This window comes from Callithrix jacchus, chromosome 2, assembly GCF_049354715.1.
Source record: "Callithrix jacchus isolate 240 chromosome 2, calJac240_pri, whole genome shotgun sequence".
Classification (NCBI taxonomy): Eukaryota; Metazoa; Chordata; class Mammalia; order Primates; family Cebidae; genus Callithrix; species Callithrix jacchus.
Genome location: NC_133503.1, coordinates 36,966,990 through 36,990,992, shown reverse-complemented (window position 1 = coordinate 36,990,992; position 24,003 = coordinate 36,966,990). Strand labels below are relative to the sequence as shown.

At 43.0% G+C, this 24,003-nt stretch overlaps 2 protein-coding genes and 2 non-coding genes across 5 annotated transcripts in view; 3 read left to right on the top strand and 1 right to left on the bottom strand.

Moving 5' to 3' along the window:
• Positions 1-24,003, bottom strand: part of LOC100389376 (uncharacterized) — an 86,831-nt gene that overhangs the window by 52,807 nt on the left and 10,021 nt on the right. The window lies entirely within an intron of this gene.
• HSPA9 (heat shock protein family A (Hsp70) member 9) lies at positions 1,839-22,460 on the top strand. Of its 2 annotated transcripts, XM_002744205.7 has the most exons (17): positions 1,839-2,012; positions 3,151-3,209; positions 3,427-3,514; positions 6,388-6,569; positions 8,410-8,534; positions 9,654-9,727; positions 9,813-9,919; positions 10,393-10,555; positions 10,841-10,933; positions 16,077-16,286; positions 17,603-17,830; positions 19,009-19,113; positions 19,679-19,796; positions 20,195-20,289; positions 20,962-21,054; positions 21,213-21,353; positions 21,683-22,460. In XM_002744205.7, the coding sequence occupies exons 1-17, from the start codon at positions 1,932-1,934 to the stop codon at positions 21,758-21,760; spliced, it is 2,040 nt and encodes a 679-aa protein (XP_002744251.1). In that variant the 5' UTR covers positions 1,839-1,931; the 3' UTR covers positions 21,761-22,460. The 2 variants fall into 2 exon arrangements, with proteins under 2 accessions (XP_002744251.1, XP_054108498.1); XM_054252523.2 differs by lacking the exon at positions 3,151-3,209.
• Positions 16,912-16,981, top strand: LOC118151929 (small nucleolar RNA SNORD63). Its single transcript, XR_004740321.1, has one exon. It is a non-coding gene; the product is annotated as a small nucleolar RNA SNORD63 (small nucleolar RNA).
• Positions 18,628-18,693, top strand: LOC118151930 (small nucleolar RNA SNORD63). Its single transcript, XR_004740322.1, has one exon. It is a non-coding gene; the product is annotated as a small nucleolar RNA SNORD63 (small nucleolar RNA).

Below are 24,003 nucleotides of genomic sequence, written 5' to 3'. Positions count from 1 at the left end.
AATTATAAATAATAGTAAATTTGGCAGGGCGCGGTGGCTCACGCCTGTAATCCCAGCCCTTTGAGGTGCTGAGGCAGGTGTATCCCTTGAGTTCGGGAGTTGGAAACCAACCCGGGCAACATCGCGAAACCGCGTCTCTACCAAAAATACAAAAATTAGCCAGGCATAGTGGCGCATGCCTGTAATCCCAGCTACTCAGGGAGCAGGGCTGAGGCGGCAGGGGAATCACCTGAGCCCAGAGAGGTCGAGACTGTAGTAAACTGATACTGCATCACTGCACTCCAGCCTGGGCAACAGAGTCTAAAGATGGGGTTTCATGGTGTCTCCGAGGCTGGTCTCGAACTCCTGAGTTCAAGTGATCCTCCCACCTCGGCCTCCCAAAGTGCTGAGATTACAGGCGTGAGCCACTGCCTGGCCACCCCTGCCTTCTGAGGGAATTAAAACAAGGGAAATGAAAAGTGTTAAGTAACTAGTGAGGATAATATAATAATAGCTGACAAGGAAGAGTGTGTGGGAGGCTTTTTTTAAAACTTTAGAATCTGTATAATCTATAACCCATGTTACGTTAGACTTTTCTGTTTATTTTCTTACTCCCACTGCCATCCCCCTCAGAATGTAAACTCTTCAGTTACTTCTTTCCCTCCCCAACTCTCCCCCAACATTTCCTTTACAAGACCTCACCCAGGGGTGACTAATTAATAATACTGATCTTCCTGAAGGGATAGGGGCCTGAAGCATTTCTCTTTTTAGGACTTTCAGGACAAATTGCTTCAAACTCCAAAATCAAATTCAACCTGTCATTCGTGTTTTGCTTTGGCTGTATTCTCACCACCTAGAAGAGTGACTGACACCTGGTAGGCACGCCAAAACGTGTCTGTTGAATCAATGAATTAATTCCTCTTCTTAAAAATCTAAAACTGGTCACAGGGTAGAGTAGTTGACATCTTACCACCAGCAGAAGGTTTGAAAAGGGCTATAGGAGTCTCAGTCAAGCCCAGCACAATAGGCAGGGGAAGAGCCTAAAGTTCGGCTTTTTCCCTTTGTTCAGGATAATTGGCCTAACGTTATGTGTGAACCAAATGCTTTGTAGTTGGAAACCCAAGACCCCTGTGATAAAACGCAACACGAAATTCTTTTTTTTTTCCTTTTATTATTGTTAACAAGTGTTTGGTATTTTCTCAACGAAATTCTTTTAAGATCTGCATATCCAAATGTATTTCAAGTTTTGAACAGCGGGCGGGACCGAGCAACAAAAGTCCTGTCGTCCTCACTTAACAAAGCCACAAGACAAGATGGCGCCGTCCTCCAAGAGCCGGATCTGGGAACAAGTCCACGCCCGCGGGGTGTGCACGCGCCCGGGCTCGCCCCCAGACAACGCTGGCGTGCGCTACGGCACCCAAAGAGCGTGGTAGTCAGTCTCCACCCACGTTTTCCGCCACTCCCTGCGCACATGCGCTTTAGGCTCTTAGCTGGACGTCAGTTGCGCAGGCGCCACAGGCTCCTCCTCCCGCGCAACTGACGCAAGAAGACTGTAATCGGTTCGCAATTTATCCCGTGTGACCTTGAGTCTTTCCTGTCGCCGAGGACCCGGGCTGTCCGAGGTGCCGCCTTCATACCCCTCTTCCTCTCCTGGACTCTTTCTGAGCCCAGAGCCGCCGCAGCCGGAACCGGAGGGCAGGCTTTCTTCAACCATCATGCTTTGGAGCATATTACCTGAACGCCCTGGCTCCGGGAGCGGCAGTCATGTATCCTCTAGTCAGGCGGCGCGGGCGGCGCCTCAGCGGAAGAGCGGGCCTTTGGGCCGCAGTGACCAACCCCCGCCCCTCACCCACGTGGTTGGAGGTTTCCAGAAGCGCTGCCGCCGCCGCACCGCGCACCTCCCGGCCGCTTGAGTGCCTGTTTGCTGCCTCTTACTTCTCCATCTAGCCGCCATGATAAGCGCCAGCCGAACTGCGGCAGCCCGTCTCGTGGGCGCCGCAGCCTCCCGGGGCCCCGCGGCCGCCCGCCACCAGGTGAGGAACTATCGGACCGTCCTGGATGGGGTCACGGCCTCAGGCCTCAGGCCTCGGGAGTCGGTGCGACAGGCCGCGCGCCTTTTAGGTTTTGAATTATCCGGGAGAGGTCAGGAGAGAAAGAAAGTAACGGGCCTTCCACAGTTAGCGCTGCCGGTTCAATGCCTTTCCGAAGGTTTTGCCTCCGCCTGGGGCCCTGCTGAGTCACACCCCTCGCAATCTAGAGTGTCATCCCACATATTAGCAGGTAGTGGTGCTGATGGCCCGCTCTGTGTCTGGATGGGAAGGTTTGGCCTTGAGGGCGAGGGATGCAGTCTGTTTGGAAAGCCGCTATTTTCATTTTATTTTCGGCTTTTCTGCAGAATACAGTGTGTGTAAGGTTCCTATGGATATGATGAAATAAAGTAAAAAAATTCTTAACACTGAGTCGGAAATAAAACTCCACTTCCAGTTTTCGTGCTTAAGAATATTTTTTCCAAATGCGATTGTTTCGTTTGTACTTGAGAAAAAAAGCAAATGGGGAAAAAAAAAGGCAATGGAGTAGTTACTTGTTATCTAAAATCAAAGACAAGTGCTTTGGAGAATAGGAATTGTATGTGGGCATTAAGGAAGGCTTGGAAGGAGATTGAGGTTAAAGTTGTAACAAAGGTCTTTTATCCTAGTGAACGGCCACTGCTTAAGTTTTCCCTTTTAAAGACTCTACAAGATTAGTAACCCCAGTTCTCTTAAACTAGTTGCATGGCAAGGTCAGGGGAAAGTGTCTCCCCTCGGTTTTACCCCAGGAGACATCTGGCAATGTCTTTGGATATTTTAGGTTGTCACTAATTTAGTGGGGTGCTTAATGGTTTCTAGGGTGTAGAAGCCAGGGTTGCTGGTGTGTATCCTACAGTGCACCGAACAGCACCCACCACAAAGATCTGGCCCCAAATTAGTAGTGGTAAGGCTGAGAAATCCTACTGTAATGTGATTCTAAGGCCATGTTTTTTTTGGCCTCTTAACTTACTTGGGAAACTATGTTTATTAAACATTTACTGTTTTAGCAGCTTAACGTATCTTACATACTAAGCTAGCCCAAGTTTTCTTTTTTCTCCCAGTAGACACACTGGTTGGTGACTGAGTCAGTTTTTTTCTTTTTTAGGATAGCTGGAATGGCCTTAGTCATGAGGCATTTAGAATTGTTTCAAGGCGGGATTATGCGTAAGTATAACTTCATTTCCTTTGAGAAGAAATACATACTGAATTTCAGAGCTGTGTTTTCTACATTTGCAGTTAATTATCCTTTCCTGTAATTATTTATCTGTATTTATTTAGAGATTATGTAGTATACCACTGTTAATTTTCCTATTAAATATTATCTTTCAGTGACTTATTGATCAAGATAACAATAGCTGTGACACTTCTAAATGTCTTACAGATCGGAAGCAATCAAGGGAGCAGTTGTTGGTATTGATTTGGGTACTACCAACTCCTGTGTGGCAGTTATGGAAGGGAAACAAGCAAAGGTAAGCATGATTAGTAATTAGTACCCTATCCAGAACCTATCAAGAATCTGTGCTCTTTTCCTTAGTTAAGGAATTTGAGAACCTGATTTATTTTTTTTAATTTGAGACAGTCTTACAGCCCAGACTGGAGTGCAGTGGCACAATAATCCGCTCATAGTAACCTCTGCCTCCTGAGTTCAGGCAGTTCTTCTGCCTCTGCCACATAGTTGGGATTACAGGTGTGAGCCACCATGCCTGGCTAAATTTTTGTATTTTTAGTAGAGACAGAGTTTCACCTCATTGGCCAGGCTGGTCTCAAACTCAAGTGATCTGCCCACTTTCACCTCCCAAAGTGCTGGGATTCCAGGCGTGAACCACTGAGCCTGGCCTGAAACTACTTCTAACTAAAACAGCAAAAACATGGGACAAAGACTTGTATAGATCAGGCCAGGCGTGGTGGCTCATACATGCCTTAACTCCAGCATTTTGGGAGGCCGAGGCAGGCAGATCACCCAAGTTCAAGTTCAAGACCAGCCTGGCCAACATGGTGAAACCTCATCTCTACTAAAAATACAAAAAATTAGCCAGGTGTGGTGGCAGGCATCTTTAATCCCAGCTACTCGGGAGACTGAGGCTGGAGAATCTCTTGAACCCAGCAGGCAGAGGTTACAGTGAGATGAGATCACATCATTGCACTCCAGCCTGGGCAACAGACGAGACTTGGTATCAGGAGGAAAAAAAAAGAAAAACCTGATCTATAGTTTTTCTTTTTTTTTTCCTTTTGAAATAGAGTCTTGCTCTGTTGTCCAGGCTGGAGTGCAGTGGCGTGATCTCAGCTCACTACAACCTCTGCCTCCTGGGTTCAAACTATTCTCCTATCTCAACCTCCTGAGTAGCTGGTACTACATCACACCCGGCTAATTTTTTTGTATTTTTAGTAGAGACAGGGTTTCACCATGTTAGCCAGGCTGATCTCAAACTCCTAACCTCAGAAAATTTGCCTGCCTTGGCCTCCCAAAATGCTGGGATTACAGGCGTGAGCCACCATGCCCAGCCAGTTCAGGCTTTTCATACCCAGTGTTGGGACAAGAATCTTTACTTTCATATGGATAATGATATCTACTTCTAAATTTTTTTGTGGTGGCCACAAATTTCAGGCATATAGGAAAAATGTCGAGAACTACAGATTAGGGCCAAGAGAAGAGATAATCTTTTGGTTCCAAACAAGTGGGATAAGAAGACTATAGACTGTTCAGGTTATTTCAGAAGAGGAGACGGGTGAAAGAGGAAGCATGAAATCAAAAAAAGCCATGAAAGGAAGAAACAAGAATTCCAGATGCTGTAAATCTTGCTTAATAACCCAGTGGGAATAAAGGTTCCATGTACAGAGTGAGGAGGCTTCAAAAGGAATAGCCTGCTCCAATGAACAACATGCATTACTTCAGATATGGAGCTCTACTTGCTTCTAGTCTATCTGTGCACCTCCAACCTTGTTTCATCTGACCTAGAAAATGCAGCACTTTGGTGATTACCAGGGTAACCAAACAGTGCAAGCCATTCCCACCCGTCTTAATAGTAAATTATTAGTCCTGCTTCTATACCACATTTAAATCCTTTTCTGGGAAGTTACATACATTCAGTTGTTAGCACTACAAAGGTTCACCTGTAGTCTTAAGCAACCAAAAGCAGCTTTTAAAATGTAAGTCAGGGCCTGACCTGGTGGCTCATGCCTGTAATCCCAACAGTTTGAGAGGCCACTCGAGTCTGGGAATTAAATCATCCTGGGCAATGTGGCAAAACACTGTCTCTACAAAAAATTAGGCATGGTGGTATACCTGTAGTCCCAGCTACTCCGGAGGCTGAGGTGGGAGGATCAGCTGAGCCTGGCAGGTCAAGGCTGCAGTGAGCCATGATAGTGCCAGTGTACTCCAGCCTAGGTGACAGAGTGAGACTGTGTCTCAAAAAAAAAAAAAAAAAAAAGGCAGTAGTAGTAGTAGTGGTAGTTTGAAAGTAAAACACTGAAAATATCTTAAATATCTACTGTCTTCATTAACTGTATCAGCAGTAAAGCATGCCCAGCAGTATTGCTCATGAGTATTTGTTACGTAATTTGGGACCTGTTTGTGTCTTAAATGATTGCTGCAAAGATACCAGTGATAGGCTGAGTGCAGTAGCTCATGCTTGTAATCCCAGCACTTTGGGAGGCCAAGGTGGGCGGATTACCTGAGATCTAGAGTTCGAGACCAGCCCGGCAACATGGTGAAACCCCATGTCTACTGAAAAAAAAAAATACCAAAAAAATTACAGCCAGCGTTAACTTCACCTTCAGGGGCAAGTTGGGTCAGCAAGCAGCTCGCCACATTTCCAGGTGGGTCAGAGCCTTGCGTAGGGCCCTGGCCAGAAGGAGCAAGTGGGAAACAGAAAAGGGTTAGAGAACACTAAGATCTTCGGGAAGCCCCACATTCCCCACTGCAGTTCTGCCTTTTGGCCCGTTCTCTGGCATCCACAACCTTGCTGGAGCTCTTGCTCTGATACTCCTACTTGCCACACTCACCAGCCTGGACTATCCCTGTCAGCCCCTCCCACAGTGGACTGCCTACCTGGTATCTTTTGTGGCCACAAACACCACAGGATTCGGTGCATCAGCTGGGTTTAGTTTCTGATGCTTGGCTACTGGTTGTGAGCTTGAATAAATATAGCCGTGCCTATAGTCCCAGCTACTGGGGAGGGAGGCTGAGGCAGGAGAAAAAAATCATTTGAACATGGGACTTGGAGGTTGCAGTGAGCCAAGATTGCCATCACACTCCAGCCTTAGCGACAGAGTGAGACTTCATCTCAAAAAAAAAAAAAGTGACAACTAGAACCTTATTTTCTGTCACATTTTGGGAGTTTAGGTGCTGGAGAATGCCGAAGGTGCCAGAACCACCCCTTCAGTTGTGGCCTTTACATCGGATGGTGAGCGACTTGTTGGCATGCCAGCCAAGCGACAGGCTGTCACGAACCCAAACAATACATTCTATGCTACCAAGCGTCTCATTGGCCGGCGATATGATGATCCTGAAGTACAGAAAGACATGTGAGTAATAGTAAAAGTGCAGTTATTTGCAAGGACCATGCAGAAGAGTGTCAGCATGTTGATTAGGATCCCTAGAGCACCTTACTTTAGTCACTTTACATACTGTCCCTAGGGGAAATCTGTACCACTGCCAAAAGGGTAATTCCTTTAAAAAATTCATTTTTGTCTTGACAGATTAGATCTTTGCACAATATTGACATAATAAACGATGATTTGCAAGGCATTCCTTAACCACATAATTCAGTGTTGAATACATAAGGCAGAAATGGCATAGGTTCTATCCTGTGTTGATCCAGTACAGAAAAACTTGATTTTGCTTTTTTCCTTTCTTTTCCTTTCCCCCCCAGTAGAGACTGGTCTCACTATGTTGTCCAGGTTGGTGTTGAACTCCTGGACTCAAATGATGCTTCCACCCCAGCCTCCCAAGGTACTGGGATTACAGGCATGAGCCATCTTGCCCAGCCTGCTTTTTTCTAAATAGACTAGTATTAGAGGCCAAGTGTGGTGGCTCATGCCTGTAATCCTTGCGCTTTGGGAGGCTGAGGTGGGCTCAGGAGTTCAAGACCAGCCTGGGAAACTTGGTGAAAAGCCCCCTCTGCAAAAATACAAAAATAAGCTGAGCTCGGTGGTGTATGCTAGCCACTAGTGAGGCTGAAGCAGGAGAATCATTTGAGCCTGGGAAGCAGAGGTTCCAGTGAGCCAAGATCGTGCCATTACACTCCAGCCTGAGTAATAGCAGTGAAACCCTGTCTCCAAAAAAAAAAAAAAATGCTAGAAGCATAGGTAGAGTTTCTTGTTACATAAAAAGTTTTTTAGGCCTGGAGCAGTGGCTCGTACCTGTAATCCTAGCACTTTAGGAGGCAGAGGTGGGAGGTTTGTTTCAGGCTGAGTTAAACAGCTTTCTTGAGCTTGAGTACAAATTAGTTCTGTATGCATGGAGTCATGTGGACTTCTATGACTGGCTTCTTTCACTTAGCATGTTTTCAAGGCTCATCCATGTTGTAGTGTGTATCAGTACTACATTCCTTTTTATGGCCAAATGATATACTGTATGGACATATAGCACATTTTGTTTATCCATTTGTCAAGTGAAGGACATTTGAGTTTCTGCTTTTTGGCTATTAGGAATAATACTGCTAGAAACATTTGTGTACAAGTGTTTATGTGGATGTAAATGTTTCCTTTTCTCTTAGATAGTAGAATTGCTGGATCATAAAATGTTTCGTTGTCAAATGGAACTTCCAGACTTTATTCTAAAGTGGCTGCAAAAATTTTCTATCTGGGGTGGGAAGTAAAGAATGTTAAGATTTCATCAGTGTATTTCATATGTTGCTTATTTCATTTTGCCTTGTAATCCTCATAAACGTGATTGCTTTCTAAAGAATTTCACGGCCGGGCGCAGTGGCTCACGCCTGTAATCCCAGCACTTTGGGAGGCCGAGGCGGGTGGATCATGAGGTCAAGAGATCGAGACCATTCTGGTCACCATTGTGAAACCCCGTCTCTACTAAAAATAAAAAAAATTAGCTGGGCATGGTGGCACATGCCTGTAATCTCAGCTACTCAGGAGGCTGAGGCAGGAGAATTGCCTGAACCCAGGAGGCGGAGGTTGCGGTGAGCTGAGATCGTGCCATTGCACTCCAGCCTGGGTAACAAGAGTGAAACTCCATCTCAAAAAAAAAAAAAAAAAAAAAAAGAATTTCACTTAATGAATTCCCAGAATTATCATTTGTTGGCCATGAATGAGTGGGGTGGAAGATGGATGTTCATGATACATGGTAATTTTGTCGTGGTAGGTTGTATGGGCTGGTTTTCTCTAATACAATTTTTGTGTCTGACAGTAAAAATGTTCCCTTTAAAATTGTCCGTGCCTCCAATGGTGATGCCTGGGTTGAGGCTCATGGGAAACTGTATTCTCCAAGTCAGATCGGAGCATTTGTGTTGATGAAGATGAAAGAGACTGCAGGTGAGTGGGTTTAGTTCACAAGTGGGAAAGTTCTAAGAACTGAATGATTCCTTGAGATTACTAGCTTCCAAATCCCCAGCGTCATGCAGATGAATCTGTGGTGCCTTTTGTATAGAAAACCTAGGAATGGCAAAACTGTTATACTTCATGCTTTACCTGCAGATTGAATTTATCTTCAAGTCTCACTAATGGTGGCTGGCTTGTTTCTTTATTTCCAGTGTGGGGTAATGTTCTATATTGAAAGCCTCAAGACTACACATTAAGCTTTTGTCCCTGTTAGATAAAAATTAGAACTTCCTATTTGAAGTGGCTGTTGTAAGTCTAAAGGTCATTGTAGTTTCGTGAACCTTCACTAAAATGTTGAAAGAGTGATTTGGGTATGGTTGTTTTTTGGAAGACGGAGTTTTGCTCGTTGCCCGGGCTGGAGTACAATGGTGCAGTCTCAGCTTACCAGGTTCAAACAATTTTCCTGCCTCAGCCTCCTGAGTAGCTGGGATTACAGGTGCCTGCCATCACACCTGGCTAATTTTTTGTATTTTTAGTAGAGACAGGGTTTCTCCATGTTGGTCAGGCTGGTCTCGAACTCCCAACCTCAGGTGATCCGTCTGCCTCGACCTCCCAAAGTGCTGGCATCACAGGCATGAGCCACTGTGCCCAGCCAATCTTGGGTTTTCTTTTGAGATGAGGAGTCTCACTCTCACCCAAACTGAAGTGCAGTGCGCGATCTCAGCTCACTGCAACCTCTGCTTCCCAGGTTCAAGCCATTCTCCTGCTTCAGCCTCCCGAGTAGCTGGGACTACAGGTGCATACCACCACACCTGGCTAATTTTTTGTATTTTTAGTAGAGATGGGGTTTCGCCAGGATGGTCTTGATCTCCTGACCTCGTGATCTGCACCCCCTCGGCCTCCCGAAGTCCGGGATTTCAGGCATGAACCACTGTGCCCAGCCTGATGTTGGGTTTTTAACCAGTATATTTAGTTGGAGTGTCTTCCTGTAAGGACAGATTAGGTCACTTGCCAAAAGACTGATGAATATTGTCTGTAGCTCCAAAAGGATGACACATTTGTTGGGCTATATTGATAATTCTGTTCTGACAGAATTCCATTTTTTCCCCCCAGAAAATTACTTGGGGCACACAGCAAAAAATGCTGTGATCACAGTCCCAGCTTACTTCAATGACTCGCAGAGACAGGTGAGGTCAATTAGCATTCTTCACAAAAAGTAATGGTGCCTGGGATGGAAGGGCAGAAAAATGCTTTTCTCTTTGTTTTCCCTAGGCCACTAAAGATGCTGGCCAGATATCTGGACTGAATGTACTTCGGGTGATTAATGAGCCCACAGCTGCTGCTCTTGCCTATGGTCTGGACAAATCAGAAGACAAAGTGTAAGTTGGCGCAGTAAATTTCTCACCTGGATTTGTGAAACTAAAGTAATGGAGCCATGGGACTTACCTAAATTGTCACTTGGATTTCTTTTTATTTTTTTTATTTTTATTTTTTTTTAAGATGGGATTTCACCATGATGGCCAGGCTGGTCTTAAACTCCTGACCTCAGGTGATCCATTCACCTCGGCCTCCCAAAGTGCTAGGATTACAGGCATGAGCCACCACACCCGGCCTGTCACTTGGATTTCTTAACGATTGAACCTTTTACTTAAACTGAAAATGATTTTACTGATTTTAAGTCTATATGGTCTGTGTGTTTTTTCATTTCAAAACCATTCCTTTGTTTTCTTTTGGGCCATGGGAATTTAACAAGTATATACCTCAGGAAAATAGCTAAGATTATCTGTATTTGATTATTGAAATTTCTATCCTGGTGATAGGTTTTGTTTCTTAAGGATTTCTTTCTTTCTAGCATTGCTGTATATGATTTAGGAGGTGGAACTTTTGACATTTCTATCCTGGAAATTCAGAAAGGAGTATTCGAGGTGAAATCCACAAATGGGGACACTTTCTTAGGGGGGGAAGACTTTGACCAGGCCTTGCTACGGCACATTGTAAAGGAGTTCAAGAGAGAGGTGAGTTACCAATGTGGTTAATATGTAGACATTGGGATATTGATAAATTCTTTTTTCAGATTGCTCTTTGCTTTGTTGATGAGTTCAGTTCAGCCCCCTTATTCTAGACACAGATACTCTTCCAAGTAGATTAATTTTTTTCCTACAGATAAAGGGTAATTAAAAGTAATTCATGCTTGTTTATAAAGGTGTGACTCCATTTTGTGTTGTTCACCTTATTACTGCAGTTTAAAATTATTTACCACCTCATTAATAATGCTGGTGTTGAATGTCTTCACTTTGTAGACGGGGGTTGATTTGACCAAAGACAACATGGCACTTCAGAGGGTGCGGGAAGCTGCTGAAAAGGCTAAGTGTGAACTCTCCTCATCTGTGCAGGTGAGACATGGAAAAATCCCAGAAGTCTTGATAGATATTTTCAGCTGGAGGTTATTTAAATAGTATTTTCTAATTGGCCAAATGTCAGTTGAGTGAGTTTGTTTGTTTTTACAATTTTCTGGTTTGTAGATACCTTTGCCGTGAGCACAGAAACAGTAAGGTCTTTATTTGTGAGCTGAAATTTTTTAACCACCCAAATCAGTTACGTATACTGGAGCTAAATAATATCTGAATTACACTGGGTATACTTGTTTGCCTTTCAGTTAAAGATATTTATTTTTAAAACCTGGTTTAGCAGTGTTTAAAACTAGAATTGCTAGCTTGGAAAAACTGCTGCCTTAACTGAAATATTAAATAAATATCTTAGAGTTATTAACTCTTATAAGTGTCCTTTTTTTTTTCCTTTGGTTGGAGACAGTCTTGCTCTGTCATCCAGGCTGTGATCTCATCTCACTGAAACTTCAGCCTCCTGAGTAGCTGGGACTATAGGCACGTGCCACTAGTCTGGCTAACTTTTGGTAATTTTTTTTTTTTTCAGCAGAGATGGGGTTTCACGTTAGCCAGGATGGTCTTGATCTCCTGACCTCGTGAGCCACCGTACCTGGCCGTTTTTTGAGACAGTTTTGCTCTTGTTGCTCAGGCTGGAGTGCAGTGGTGCTGGGTTCAAGCAGTTCTCCTGCCTCACCCTCCCGAGTAGCTGGGATTACAGGTGTGCACCACCATGCCTGGGTAATTTTTGTATTTTTAGTACAGACAGGGTTCACCATGTTGGCCAGGCTGGTCTCCTGACCTGAGGCGATTCGGCTGCCACAGCCTCCCAAAGTGCTGGAATTACAGCTATGAGCTATGAGCCCAGCTAATTGTCTCACTTAATAATTTGAAAAATTGGCCGGGCGCGGTGGCTCAAGCCTGTAATCCCAGCACTTTGGGAGGCTGAGGCGGGTGGATCATGAGGTCAAGAGATTGAGACCATCCTGGTCAACATGGTAAAACCCCGTCTCTACTAAAAAAAATACAAAAAACTAGCTGGGCATGGTTGTGTGTGCCTGTAATCCCAGCTACTCAGGAGACTGAGGCAGGAGAATTGCAGATCACGCCATTGCACTCCAGCCTGGGTAACAAGAGCGAAACTCCATCTCAAAAAATATGTATAATAGAATTTGAAAAATTAGGCAGTCATAGTGTGCACACCTATGGTCCCAGCTACTCGAGAGACTAAGGAGGATTGTTTGAGCCCAGGAGGTTGAGGCAGCAGGGAGCCGTAATCACACCATTGCACTCCATCCTGGGTGACAGAGCGAGACCCTGTCTCAAAAAATGACAGTAATTTGAATCACCAGTCTGGAAAATGAGGTGAAGCTTGTGCAAGTTTCCCTCTGTGAGCATCAGATTTACTCAGCCTCTCTAAGCATCAGCTTGTTTAGCTCCAGTTCTGAGAGAAGCTTCACTTAACCACCAAGAATAGAATTGTATAAACCATGTTAGATCTGTTAGAAACCCACAAAGATGGAAAGCAGATCTATTTCCGGTGTCTGGTGACAGCAGGAAGAGCAGAGTTGTGACTGCTTTATTTTGATCGCCCACAGGGAAGAGGTATTTAAGACAGTTTTCATTGTGTTAGTAAAGTGGTTCTTGCTAATGAACCTTTAGTAAACTTGGATTTTTTTTTTTAAAGTGGCTGTGAGGAGTGACAGTTACACACACTCATCCATGGTCTTGCTGTTACTTTGCCCCACTATCATGGAGTGGCAGAACATTGCAACATTGGTTAGGGTTGAGGTTGAAATACGTGGCACTGCCAGAAGATAGTTTCTAATTCTTCCCAGGGATTTGACCTTTGGGGTAGGGGATGTGATATATTGGAAGAGATTGATTGGTTTTAATTAGTGTGGTTGCATCCTATTGATAGACATTTGGATTATTTTCTAGCAGTTATTATGGCAAGATGTATTGAGCTTCCTTACACATTCAGTTTTGCATAGGTGATTGTAAATCTATAGAATAAATTCTTTGTGTGTATTATCCTCATGCAGTTTATGTTGTGGTTTGAAAAGATGGACATTAATTAGAACAGATTAGTAAATGTTAAAGTATAAGTGATACAAAGTAAAAGTTAAGGGTGATTCTGCAGGCATTCTGCTGGGGTTCAAGTCCCCATTGCATCGCTTATTTGGTGATCTTGGATGAATTAACATTACTGTTTCTTATCTACAAAATAAGGATAATGATGGGTACTGTTCCCCTTAAGAGTTGTTAACATTACCGAGTTCATAAATATTATATGCTTAGGAAAACATACAGGAAATTGTGAGTGCTCTAAATGTTACTGTTAATGATAACAAGTGGTAACAAGGCAGTTACGTTTATAATTTAAGAAGAGGCAAGGCTCATGCCTATAATCCCAGCACTTTGGGAGGCTGAGGCGGGTGGATCACAAGGTCAAGAGATCAAGACCATCCTGGTCAACATGGTGAAACCCTGTCTCTACTAAAAATACAGAAATTAGCTGGGCATAGTGGCACACGCCTGTAGTCCCAGCTACTCGGGAGGCTGAGGCAGGAGAATTGCTTGAACCCAGGAGGCGGAGGTTGCGGTGAGCTGAGATCGCACCATTGCACTCCAGCATGAGTAACAAGAGCGAAACTCCGTCTCAAAAAAGGAGGGGGGCGCTGCACTTCGGGTGACCAGGGCAGGAATATTGCTTGAGCTTAGGAGTTGGTGACCAGCCTGGGCAAAATAGTGAGACCCCCATCTCTACAAAACTAGCTGGGTGTGGCACACAACACAGGTGCACACCTGTAGTCCCAGCTACTCAAGAGGCTGAAGCATGAGAATCCCTTGAACCGCCACTGCACCCCAGGCTCCACGACAGAGCAGGTCTCTAAAAATAAGAAGGGACCAGGCACAGTGGTTCATACCTGTAATCTCACCATTTTAGGAGGCCAAGGCAGGTGAATCACCTGAGGTCAGTAGTTCAAGACTAGTCTGGCCAACGTGGTATAACCCTGTCTCTACTAAAAATACAATAGTTAGCCAAATGTGGCAGTTGCCTGTAATCCCAGCTACTGTATAGGCTGAGGCAGGAGAATTGCTTGAACCTGGGAAGCAAAGGTTGCAGTGTGCCCAGATGGCACCACAGCAGTCCAACCTGAGCAACAGAATGAGACTTTGTCTCAAAAAATAAAAATAATCTGGCCAGGTGCGGTGGCTCATGCCTGTAATCCCAACACTTCGGGAGTCCCAGGCGGGCAGATCACCAGGTCAAGAGATGGAGAGCATCCTGGCCAATATTGTGAAACCCCATCTCTACTAAAAATAGAAAAATTAGTTGGGCATGATGATGGCATGTGCCTGTAGTCCCCACCTACTTGGGAGGCTAAGGCTGGAGAATTTCTTGAACCTGGAAGGCGGACGTTGCAGTGACCTGAGATTGTGTCACTGCACTCCACCCTGGTGATAGAGCAAGGCTTTGTCTCAATTCATCATCATCATCATCTCAGAAGGTACCTGAGAGAGGTGTTCATCATAACAAGGATAGCATCTGAGAGATGAGTTGATAAGAAAAAGATAAATGGGCAGTAGGTGTAAGGCTCTCAGGTGAAGACCTAAGAAAGGGCCAGAGTGGCCAAAAGGGCAAAGTGAAGATTGGAGTAGGATGTTGGTGGGCATGGAAAATGAGGCTAGAGCAAGCTTGTCCAACCTGTGGCCCAACACAAATTTGTAAACTTCTTAAAGTGTGTGTGTGTGGCGCGTGTTTATCCTTGGGCTAGAGGCTTCGTAGATGTGAGATTTGGCATCTCTTCCAAGATAAATAAAAACTCTGTGTGTGTGTGTGTGTGTGTTTATCCTTGGGCTAGAGGCTTTGTAGATGTCAGATTTGGCATCCCTTCCAAGATAAGTAAATACAAACCCCAGAGGAGTTGAGGATAGTAACATGGTCAGGTGTTGATTTGTGAAAAGCTCTCTGGCTAGAGTCGAGAATTGTTAAGGGCAGAAGGCAGCCTGAGTGGATGTGGGGAGGCTGTTGTAATCATGTGTTGAGAAAAGACTTGGATAAGAGTGTCAGAGTAAGACATAAGTGGTTGGGTTTGAGAGAAGAGGTAAGGAGAGAACATTGTGATGGATGTTAGACTGGTTGTAGAGGGTTGAGAGTTAGGAGTACTGGAGTTTTCAGGTTGTCATTAGCTTTTAGTGTTTAGAGTTGTGTTGCTATAGTAGCCAAATGCAGGTTTTCAATTAATTAAAATTAGCATTTAAAGTTTCATTTCTTAATTACACTAGTTTTATTTCAAGTGCTCAGTAGTCATGTTAGTGGTTGCTGAATTGAGCAGCATAAAGAGCATTTTCATCATCACAGAGTTCTACTCGATAGCACTGGTTTAGATAAATTCTGTATTCTGATTTGGTTTATCAACATTTTGCAAAAAAAAATTGTTAATATTTAGATATCACTATTCTACAGATGGTGTGTTAACTCTGTTTATTAAGTATTTAAAGGTCTAGGATACTTTCTCCTGAAGAAAGATGGTTATGGACTCATTCTGTTCTTATACATTGTGAGATTCCATGTCATACTGGGATTTGGGATTTATTAAATACTGGATGTTACATGGTGTGGCTGTCAGCAGCTCTGCATGGATGTAACGGCCATGCAAGTCAGTTCTCATACTTGTCTTTAATGAGAGCATGTCTGTAGCTTTCATACCACTTGTAAACATCCTGTAACTTACAGAACCCATGGTTGGTGGCATGTTATTTGGTTCAGACCATTTTCTTCAGGTACATGGGATATTTCTAAAACTAGGTGAAGGAAAACATCAGTTGTATGGTTCAAATGAGTATTTAGTGGCAGAATAGCTCTTTATATCCTGAATAGGGATTTTTTTTCCTGCTTATCTGCTGCATTCTTAATAACTTATAAAGTTCATTAAAACAGATTCTATGCTGTTTATCTCTGGGGAGATAAAACGTTGCATCTTAAAGAGTAACTGTTCTTGCTGACTGTTCATTTAAATTAGGTCTCACCCACCCTGTGGTTTTCCAAGTCTTCTGTCCTAGGGTATGGTCACATTTTAGTTGAAATAATAAATGTAACCATCATTTGGCTTCCCCACTAACATGCAATTAAACATTTCCTCTGCAGACTGACATTAATTTGCCCTATCTTACAATGGATTCTTCTGGACCCAAGCATTTGAATATGAAGCTGACCCGTGCTCAATTTGAAGGGATTGTCACTGATCTAATCAGGAGGACCATCGCTCCATGCCAAAAAGCTATGCAAGATGCAGAAGTCAGCAAGAGTGACATAGGAGAAGTGATTCTTGTGGGTGGCATGACTAGGATGCCCAAGGTATGGACCCATGGAATTCTGTCATAGAGAGAGGGGGCTGGCACAAGTATATGGCCGCCCATTCTGCTGGGGTGACCTAACAGAGAGATGAGATTTTATCTTCACTATTCTTTCGTGTCTTGTTAAAAATTGAAGAATAGGCCAGGCATGGTGGCTCACACTTATAAATCCCAGCACTTTGGGAGGCTGAGGCAGGCAGATCAAGTGAATCCATGAGTTTGAGGCCAGCCTGGGCAACATGGCAAAATCACCTGTACAAAAATACAAAAAATTAGCTGGATGTGGTGGTGCATGCCTGTAATCCCAGCTACTTGGGAGGATTGCCTGAGCTCTGAGGTTGATCACCTGAGTGAGGTTGAGGCTGCAGTGGGCCATGATCATGCCACTGCACTCAGCCGGGGCAGCAGAGCATGACCCCGTCTCAAAAAAGAAAAGAAAAAGTTAATATAAGAAAAATTAGGAGGGGCACTAGCAGGGAGGATCCTGAACTCAGTCATCGAATTTTTAGGACTGAAACAAAGTTCGAGATCAGAACATAAAACTTTGGTAATAACTCTTCCCCCAACCCCCGCCCTGGTTCTTTATACGTGTGTCTTTGCAGCATAGGGCATCTCTTCAAAGATTTGTGCAATGATGTATTTTATTCAACACATCATTCTGAAAGAATATGTGTGGAAAACTAATGACTGAGCACAAACCTGTTGAAGATGCAATTCTTGGTAGCCTAAATAGGATTATCTTGGGCCTAAGTTAGTAACCTTGTTTTTTTCTGAATTTTCCCATTGAAGTACATGGCCTTAGGGAATAGCAAAAAATGAACCTGGGAAAACAAGGCCTTGGACCAGACCTCTCTATTAAGAAATTTTCCCCAAATCTATTCAAATAGAACTTTTTCTTATCACTAATATAATAAACATGAGGGAGGAACATGCCCTTACATTAGCAATACACATTATTACTATAGCTGCCTTTAATAATTTGGTCTTTATTGATAATTTGCAAGAGGACGTGGACATCTGAGTCCCCTTGTCTTGCATTCTCTGTTTCAAATGATGTATTGTGTGGGAAACCAGATAATAAAACTTAGAATCCTTCCCAGATTTACAAGGGTTGTGAATGAGATATTCCTGTAAGTATAAAGTATATGCGTGTTATGAGATCATTAGCAGGAACCCAACTATGAAATGGTGATTTGAATAAACATTCTCAGATTTGAAACAGCCTGTCTTAAGAGTGTAGGACACATGTGCTCTCTTTTGTTCTGCTCAGGTAGTTCCCAAGTGTGGGCTGACAGGTTCTTTTTCCTTGATGCTCAGGTTCAGCAGACTGTGCAGGATCTTTTTGGCAGAGCCCCAAGTAAAGCTGTCAATCCTGATGAGGCTGTGGCCATTGGAGCTGCCATTCAGGGAGGTGTGTTGGCTGGCGATGTCACAGATGTACTGCTCCTGGATGTCACTCCCCTGTCTCTGGGTATTGAAACTCTGGGAGGTGTCTTTACCAAACTTATTAATAGGAATACCACTATTCCAACCAAGAAGAGCCAGGTAAGAACCATCACTTCCTACCTTGTCATGTGGGTTTTAGGTTCTATGAGGGATGTGATTGTAGCCACTTTCATGAGCATTTTCAAGAAAACACTCCGTTTTGCTGTTCAGAATAGTAATAGTTAACTGTGGGTGGTGAGAATCTTGTGTTCTGTTTTCTTTTTTTTGTTACCAGAAAAGTTCTTAGATGTCAGCTGGTGGTGATGATTACAGGAAGGACATCAATGGTCTCCTCCACAGGATTAATATAATTTGCTAAAAGGGATCTCAGTCATTTGACACTGAATTCCCTGTATGTAGTCTTCTCGAAGATGGTAAAAAGGATAGTCTGGACCAGATTTAGGGAAGTGTTCTTATCTTATGGGTGAATGAAGGGGTTGGTATGGAGGTACTGAGACACCAAGCAGGGCTATGTGGACATGGCTTGTTCTTGAAGTAGGAATTATTTCCGGCTGGGTGCTGTGGCTCATGCCTGTACTGCCAGCACTTTCGGAGGCTGAGGCAAGAGGATTGCTTGAGCCCAAGAATTTGAGACTGGTCTGGTAACATGGTGAAGCCACCTCTCTCCAAAAAATTAAATTAGCCAGGCATGGTGCTGTGCACCTGTAGTCTCAAATACTCAGGAGGCTGAGGTGAGTGCATTGCTTGAGCATGGGAGGCAGAGGTTGCAATGAGCTGAGATCGTGCCACTGTACTCCTGCCTGGGTGACAGTATGATGTGAGGCCTTGTCTCAAAAAAAATTATTTCTCGATTTTCCCAATCTTGTGGTTGGGAAACTATAACTGTTGCTGTATTTGTACAGTGATTTATTTGTCAACACATCATTCTGAAGAAATGTGGTGATTTCCTGTGACTGAGCACATGATACATCTATCTCTGATTTGTTTCCCCAGATGAACACGTTTCACATTTTAGTTCCTTTTGAGGCTTTCTGTCCTAAAGCTGCATCTTTGTACAGTGCATTTGCTTAGTTGAAACAATAGCTATTGTATGCCCTTTTGCTGTACTAATCCTATTCCTATTTCCTGTAAAGACATCAGCCTTTGTTCTGAACATACTGTTAAATTAGGACACTTCAGTCTTGGAATGTGAATCTTTCTTCTGGCTCTCATTTTTTTCTATAGAAAGGGAATAGTTTAATCAGATTGCCAACCCAGGAAGTTTTCTTCTTCCCTAGGTATTCTCTACTGCTGCTGACGGTCAGACGCAAGTGGAAATTAAAGTGTGTCAGGGTGAGAGAGAGATGGCTGGAGATAACAAACTCCTTGGACAATTTACTTTGGTAGGTATTGTGAACCCAGAATCCTGTGCTCCTTCACTGTAAAGTGAGATAATATTTTAAGCCATAAAAATATTAGTATAAACTGCTGGCATACAAATATATACTGTGTAATCTCAAGAAGGAGGTGTGCAGACACTGTACAACTGAATACCCATGGGATCCGTTTTTACCTGAAAGCCTTACTTTTTCCTTGTGTCTTAGGAACTTCCTCAGAAATAAACTCCTGATTACTCATTTAAAAGACATTTGATACTGTTACTGGTTTCTGATCAGGATTGCTTGTGAGGTGAATTAAATAGTGGGGAGGTTTGCTGTCATTCAGTGTGTACCCAGGTACATTCAGCGGTTACTTGCTATAGCTAAACTTCACTGGTATAAAACCTGTTGATTTCAGGCAGCAAACTACTACTGTTGCTTATAAACTGTGTTTTTTGTACAGCGAATCACTTCCCTCCTAGGAACCAAGTGACTTGTTTACTAGAATACCGTATCAATTTGGAAATAATAGCACTAGACCCCCCTGTAAGAGCACCTTACTCTGGATATTATTTATTATTTATTTTAGATTGGAATTCCACCAGCCCCTCGTGGAGTTCCTCAGATTGAAGTTACATTTGACATTGATGCCAATGGGATTGTACATGTTTCTGCTAAAGATAAGGGCACAGGACGTGAGCAGCAGAGTAAGTCACCCTGTTTATCAGATCATAAGAGTGAGATGAGGGAGCTCTTAGGAATAGACCCTCTTACTGTGCTGTTTTTCCCCAGGCCTCAAGGGAGGATGATGAGTCCTCTTTGTCCCTCAGTTACCAGATTTGCTTTTACAAGTATATTGTTTATTCCCTCAAAATAGGGAGGCACTGAGCCTGTGGGTTGCTGAAGTTTTGATGGACAAACAGGCCAGGCGTTTGTATATATTGGGTCCTTGGTTTCATTTTGTTTTATAGGACTATAGGGTATTTCTCCTCTTCATAATTTGTATCAAGATTGGCTGCTATGAGCAGGAGTACTCTTAATGCAATGGAGAAAGAGGCATATAACTTTACCTGAGAATTAATGAAATGCCTTCTTTTTACTACAGTTGTAATCCAGTCTTCTGGTGGGTTAAGCAAAGATGATATTGAAAATATGGTTAAAAATGCAGAGAAATATGCTGAGGAAGACCGGCGAAAGAAGGTGATTACTTTTTGTCTTCTGAACTTTACTCTTAGTAAAGCTGGATTTTGAAAGTGGAGTTTGTGGCCAGGCGCAGTGGCTCATGCCTGTAATCCCAGGACTTTGGGAGGCCAAAGTGGGCAGATTGTTTGAAGTCAGAAGTTTGAGACCAGCCTGACCAATATGGTGAAACCCTATCTTTACTAAAAATACAAAAAAGTTAGCCAGGCATGGTGGCACACACTTGTAGTCCCAGCTACTTGGGAAGCTTAGGCCCAAGAATCACTTGGACCTGGGAGGCTGAGGTTGCAGGGAGCCAAAATAGCACCACTGCACTCCAGCCTGGACAACAAATCTGTCTCCAAAACAAAAAAGTGGGAGAGTTTGAACATGTCATAGGTTGTGGGTAAGAGAAAACCTAAGATCAGTCTATTCTCCCTTCTCTGTTGGTTATACCTTATGTGGTGCAGTGCCTTTATTTCTGTTTTCCCTGTCACAATTCTCATGTTACAAAATCTAGCCTAAATCTCAAAGCCATCCAGACTACCTCATGTCACTCTGATTTCTCCCTTACTTTGTTTTTAGTCTGTAACTGTAGGCGGCACATAGCTTATTGTCTTATTGAGCATAGATGTTCAGCAAACTGGTTGACTGGAGAGTTTTCATTTATATTAAACTTTTAATTTCTCTAAGGAACGAGTTGAAGCAGTTAATATGGCTGAAGGAATCATTCATGATACAGAAACCAAGATGGAGGAATTCAAGGACCAATTGCCTGCTGATGAGGTGAGCTCTATTTTAAAGAAACTCAAGAGGTTGGACACATTGTTACCAGTGCCAGTGAAGTTTATTTTTCTGGGGGGTTTGATAGGGGTTTAATTATTTTAAAATGCGTCTAACTAGGAGACCTGGAAAAGTAAGGATTTTTGTTTTCTTTTTTTAAGTGCAACAAGCTAAAAGAAGAGATTTCCAAAATGAGGGAGCTCCTGGCTAGAAAAGACAGTGAAACAGGAGAAAACATTAGACAGGCAGCATCCTCTCTTCAGCAGGCATCATTGAAGCTCTTCGAAATGGCATACAAAAAGGTACAAGGATGAAGTGAGGTTTGATCCTAACCTGGTATTGATGGAATAGTTCTTCATTATTGTCACTGGTGGCTCCCTCCATAGCCATTTGTGGAATTAAGAGTGAGGTTAGAGTTGGAGAAATTCTCCTGCTGTCTTGACTCTACTTTGGGATTGTGGGTAGTGTCAAAGGGAAGCAATCCAGAAATCATTAAGAGTGAAAAGAGGGGAGGGAGAGTGGAATAGAGACGAAGGATGGGAGTATGTGGCTCCTTCATTTTGGAGTGCAACAAAGGAAATGGTTAGCCCTAACGTTAAATCTGAGTGGCTCTCAAATGTTTTCTTAACAGATGGCATCTGAGCGAGAAGGCTCTGGAAGTTCTGGCACTGGGGAACAAAAGGAAGATCAAAAGGAGGAGAAACAGTAATAGCAGAAATTTTGAAGCCAAAAGGACAACAGATGAAGCTTAGGAGTGAAGAGACTTCCTGAGCAGAAATGGGCAAACTTCAGTCTTTTTACTGTGTTTTTGCAGTATTCTATATATAATTTCATTAATTTGTAAATTTAGTGACCATTAGCTAGTGACCAATTTAATGGGTGGTGATTCTAACAGTATAAAGTTCACAATGTTCTATGTCCCTAGCCTGTCATTTTTCAGCTGCATGTAAAAGGTGGTAGGATGGATTAATTGATCATTATAAAGACTCAACTATTTTATGCTGAAGTGGCCGTATTTTCAAGGGGTGAAACCATCTTGCCCACAACAATGAAGGTAGTCAACCATAGACCTGGAATGAGAGACCACATATGGGGATGAGATCCTTCTAGTTAGCCTAGTACTGCTGTACTGGCCTATGTGTACATGGGGTCCTTCAACTGAGGCCTTGCAAGGGAAGCCAGCTGTGCCATGTTTATGGATGGGGCAGAGGAACCTAGAATAATGGAAAATGAATCTATTTATGTTAGGTAGAGCTATTAAAACAAGGTAGGAATGAGGCTAGGCCTTTAACTTCCCTAAGGCATACACTTTTCTAGCTACCTTCCGCCCTGTGTCTGGCACCTTCATTCTTAATGATTGTTCTCTTTTATCCATTCTGGATTTTTTTTTTAAATAAATATAAAAACCATCTTGTTCTCGTTTGTGAGGGGTGATGCCCTTAGATTTAGCTTCAAGAATATGACATCTCTCGTGCCTCCCATACTTCCCAAGGAGGGAGATGAGGATTTTCTAACATTGGAAATGCAAATTCAAGATTTAAAGGGCTGGTATAATTAAATAATGAGCAGTATCAGCATGTAAAAATCTTGTTTGAAGCATTTTCTTTTCTCTCCTAGACCTTTCATATACTTAGAACCTTAAAACAGTTTCTAGATCTCTAACAGGAAAACCAAGGTGGCTATTTTCAGGTTGCTTTCAGCTCCAAGTAGAAATGACCAGAATTGGCTTATATTAAACTGCATCTAGAAATAAGTCCTAAGGTATTATTTCTATGGCTCAAAAATAACAGGAACCCAGATTTCTTTCCCTGGGTTCTGCTTTTCTGTCCTCAGTGTACTGGCTTGTCCCAAATTCTCTGATGTAGTTCTAATTAGCACATACTGACAACTTGAGCAGAAAGGGGACTACATCTTTATTAAATGTTACGCATTATTTCCCAGAAGGCTCTCAGCAGGTTTGTGTTTCATGGACTACTATCATATGCCATGTTCAAAGGAGTCTGTTATCAACACAGGCTTAGAACATCAGACATAATGGCTCCTTTCATATTGTTTTTGTTTTTTTAAGACGGGGTTTCACCATGTTGCTTAGGCTGGTCTTGAACTCCCGACCTCAGGTGATCTGCCCACCTTGGCCTCCAAAGTGTTTGGATTACAGGCGTGAGCCACCACACCCGGCCTATATTGTTTTGTAATATGTAGAAATGAGAATATTTTCAAACTTCAGTATAAGAAATCAATTGAATATGCAAGTGTGAAGGAAGTGATTAACATTTCTGGAAGATTCAGTGTTAACACCCATGTAGAAGATCTAGGCTCAAGTTTCCAACTGCATAAACACTTGATGGGAACATTGTGGGATTATGAAGGATTGTTATATGGAGTATTGCAAGATATTTAGCATTTTTTGTTGGCCCTTGCCCATTAATTCTACTGTCTCCCAATCATAACTAAAAAAGCCCTCCAGGATTTCCAGAGCACTCCAGTAGAGAACTACTGGCTTACATTAGTCAAGACTCATGCTTGGGATCAGAGAGAGGAACAAAATATATCTATCTGGAGAAGTTGTTTAGGTGGGTTGGGTACCCATAGAAATTGTCTCCAGCTGTCCCATGGGTATGAGTGGACACAGTACTTCAGTCACCTATCAGTAAAGCTAATAGGATAAACAGTAAGAAAGTATAATGGGATTTCCTAAAGAAATAGAGCCAATAGGATATATATCTAGAATGAGATTTATTATAAGGTACTGGCTCACATAGTGGCTAGGTCCCACAATCCACTCGTGGGAAAGCTGTCTTAGTCTGAGATTAGAAGAATATGGATGCCTTAGCTCTGGCAGGTGGAATTTCAATTCCCTTCTGTCTTTTTATTTTTGTTCTATGTGGGCCCTTAACTGATTAGATGATGCATGCTCTCACCAAAGCAGAGCAAACTGATTTTCTCCAATTC

Excerpts from the sequence above, each read along its gene's own strand:
- HSPA9 (XM_002744205.7), top strand. The coding sequence starts at position 1,932 with ATGATAAGCGCCAGCCGAACTGCGGCAGCCCGTCTCGTGGGCGCCGCA. Across the intron at positions 17,831-19,008 it reads TTCCAACCAAGAAGAGCCAG|GTATTCTCTACTGCTGCTGA; the intron begins GTAAGAACCATC and ends CTTCTTCCCTAG. Across the intron at positions 19,797-20,194 it reads CACAGGACGTGAGCAGCAGA|TTGTAATCCAGTCTTCTGGT; the intron begins GTAAGTCACCCT and ends TTTTTACTACAG.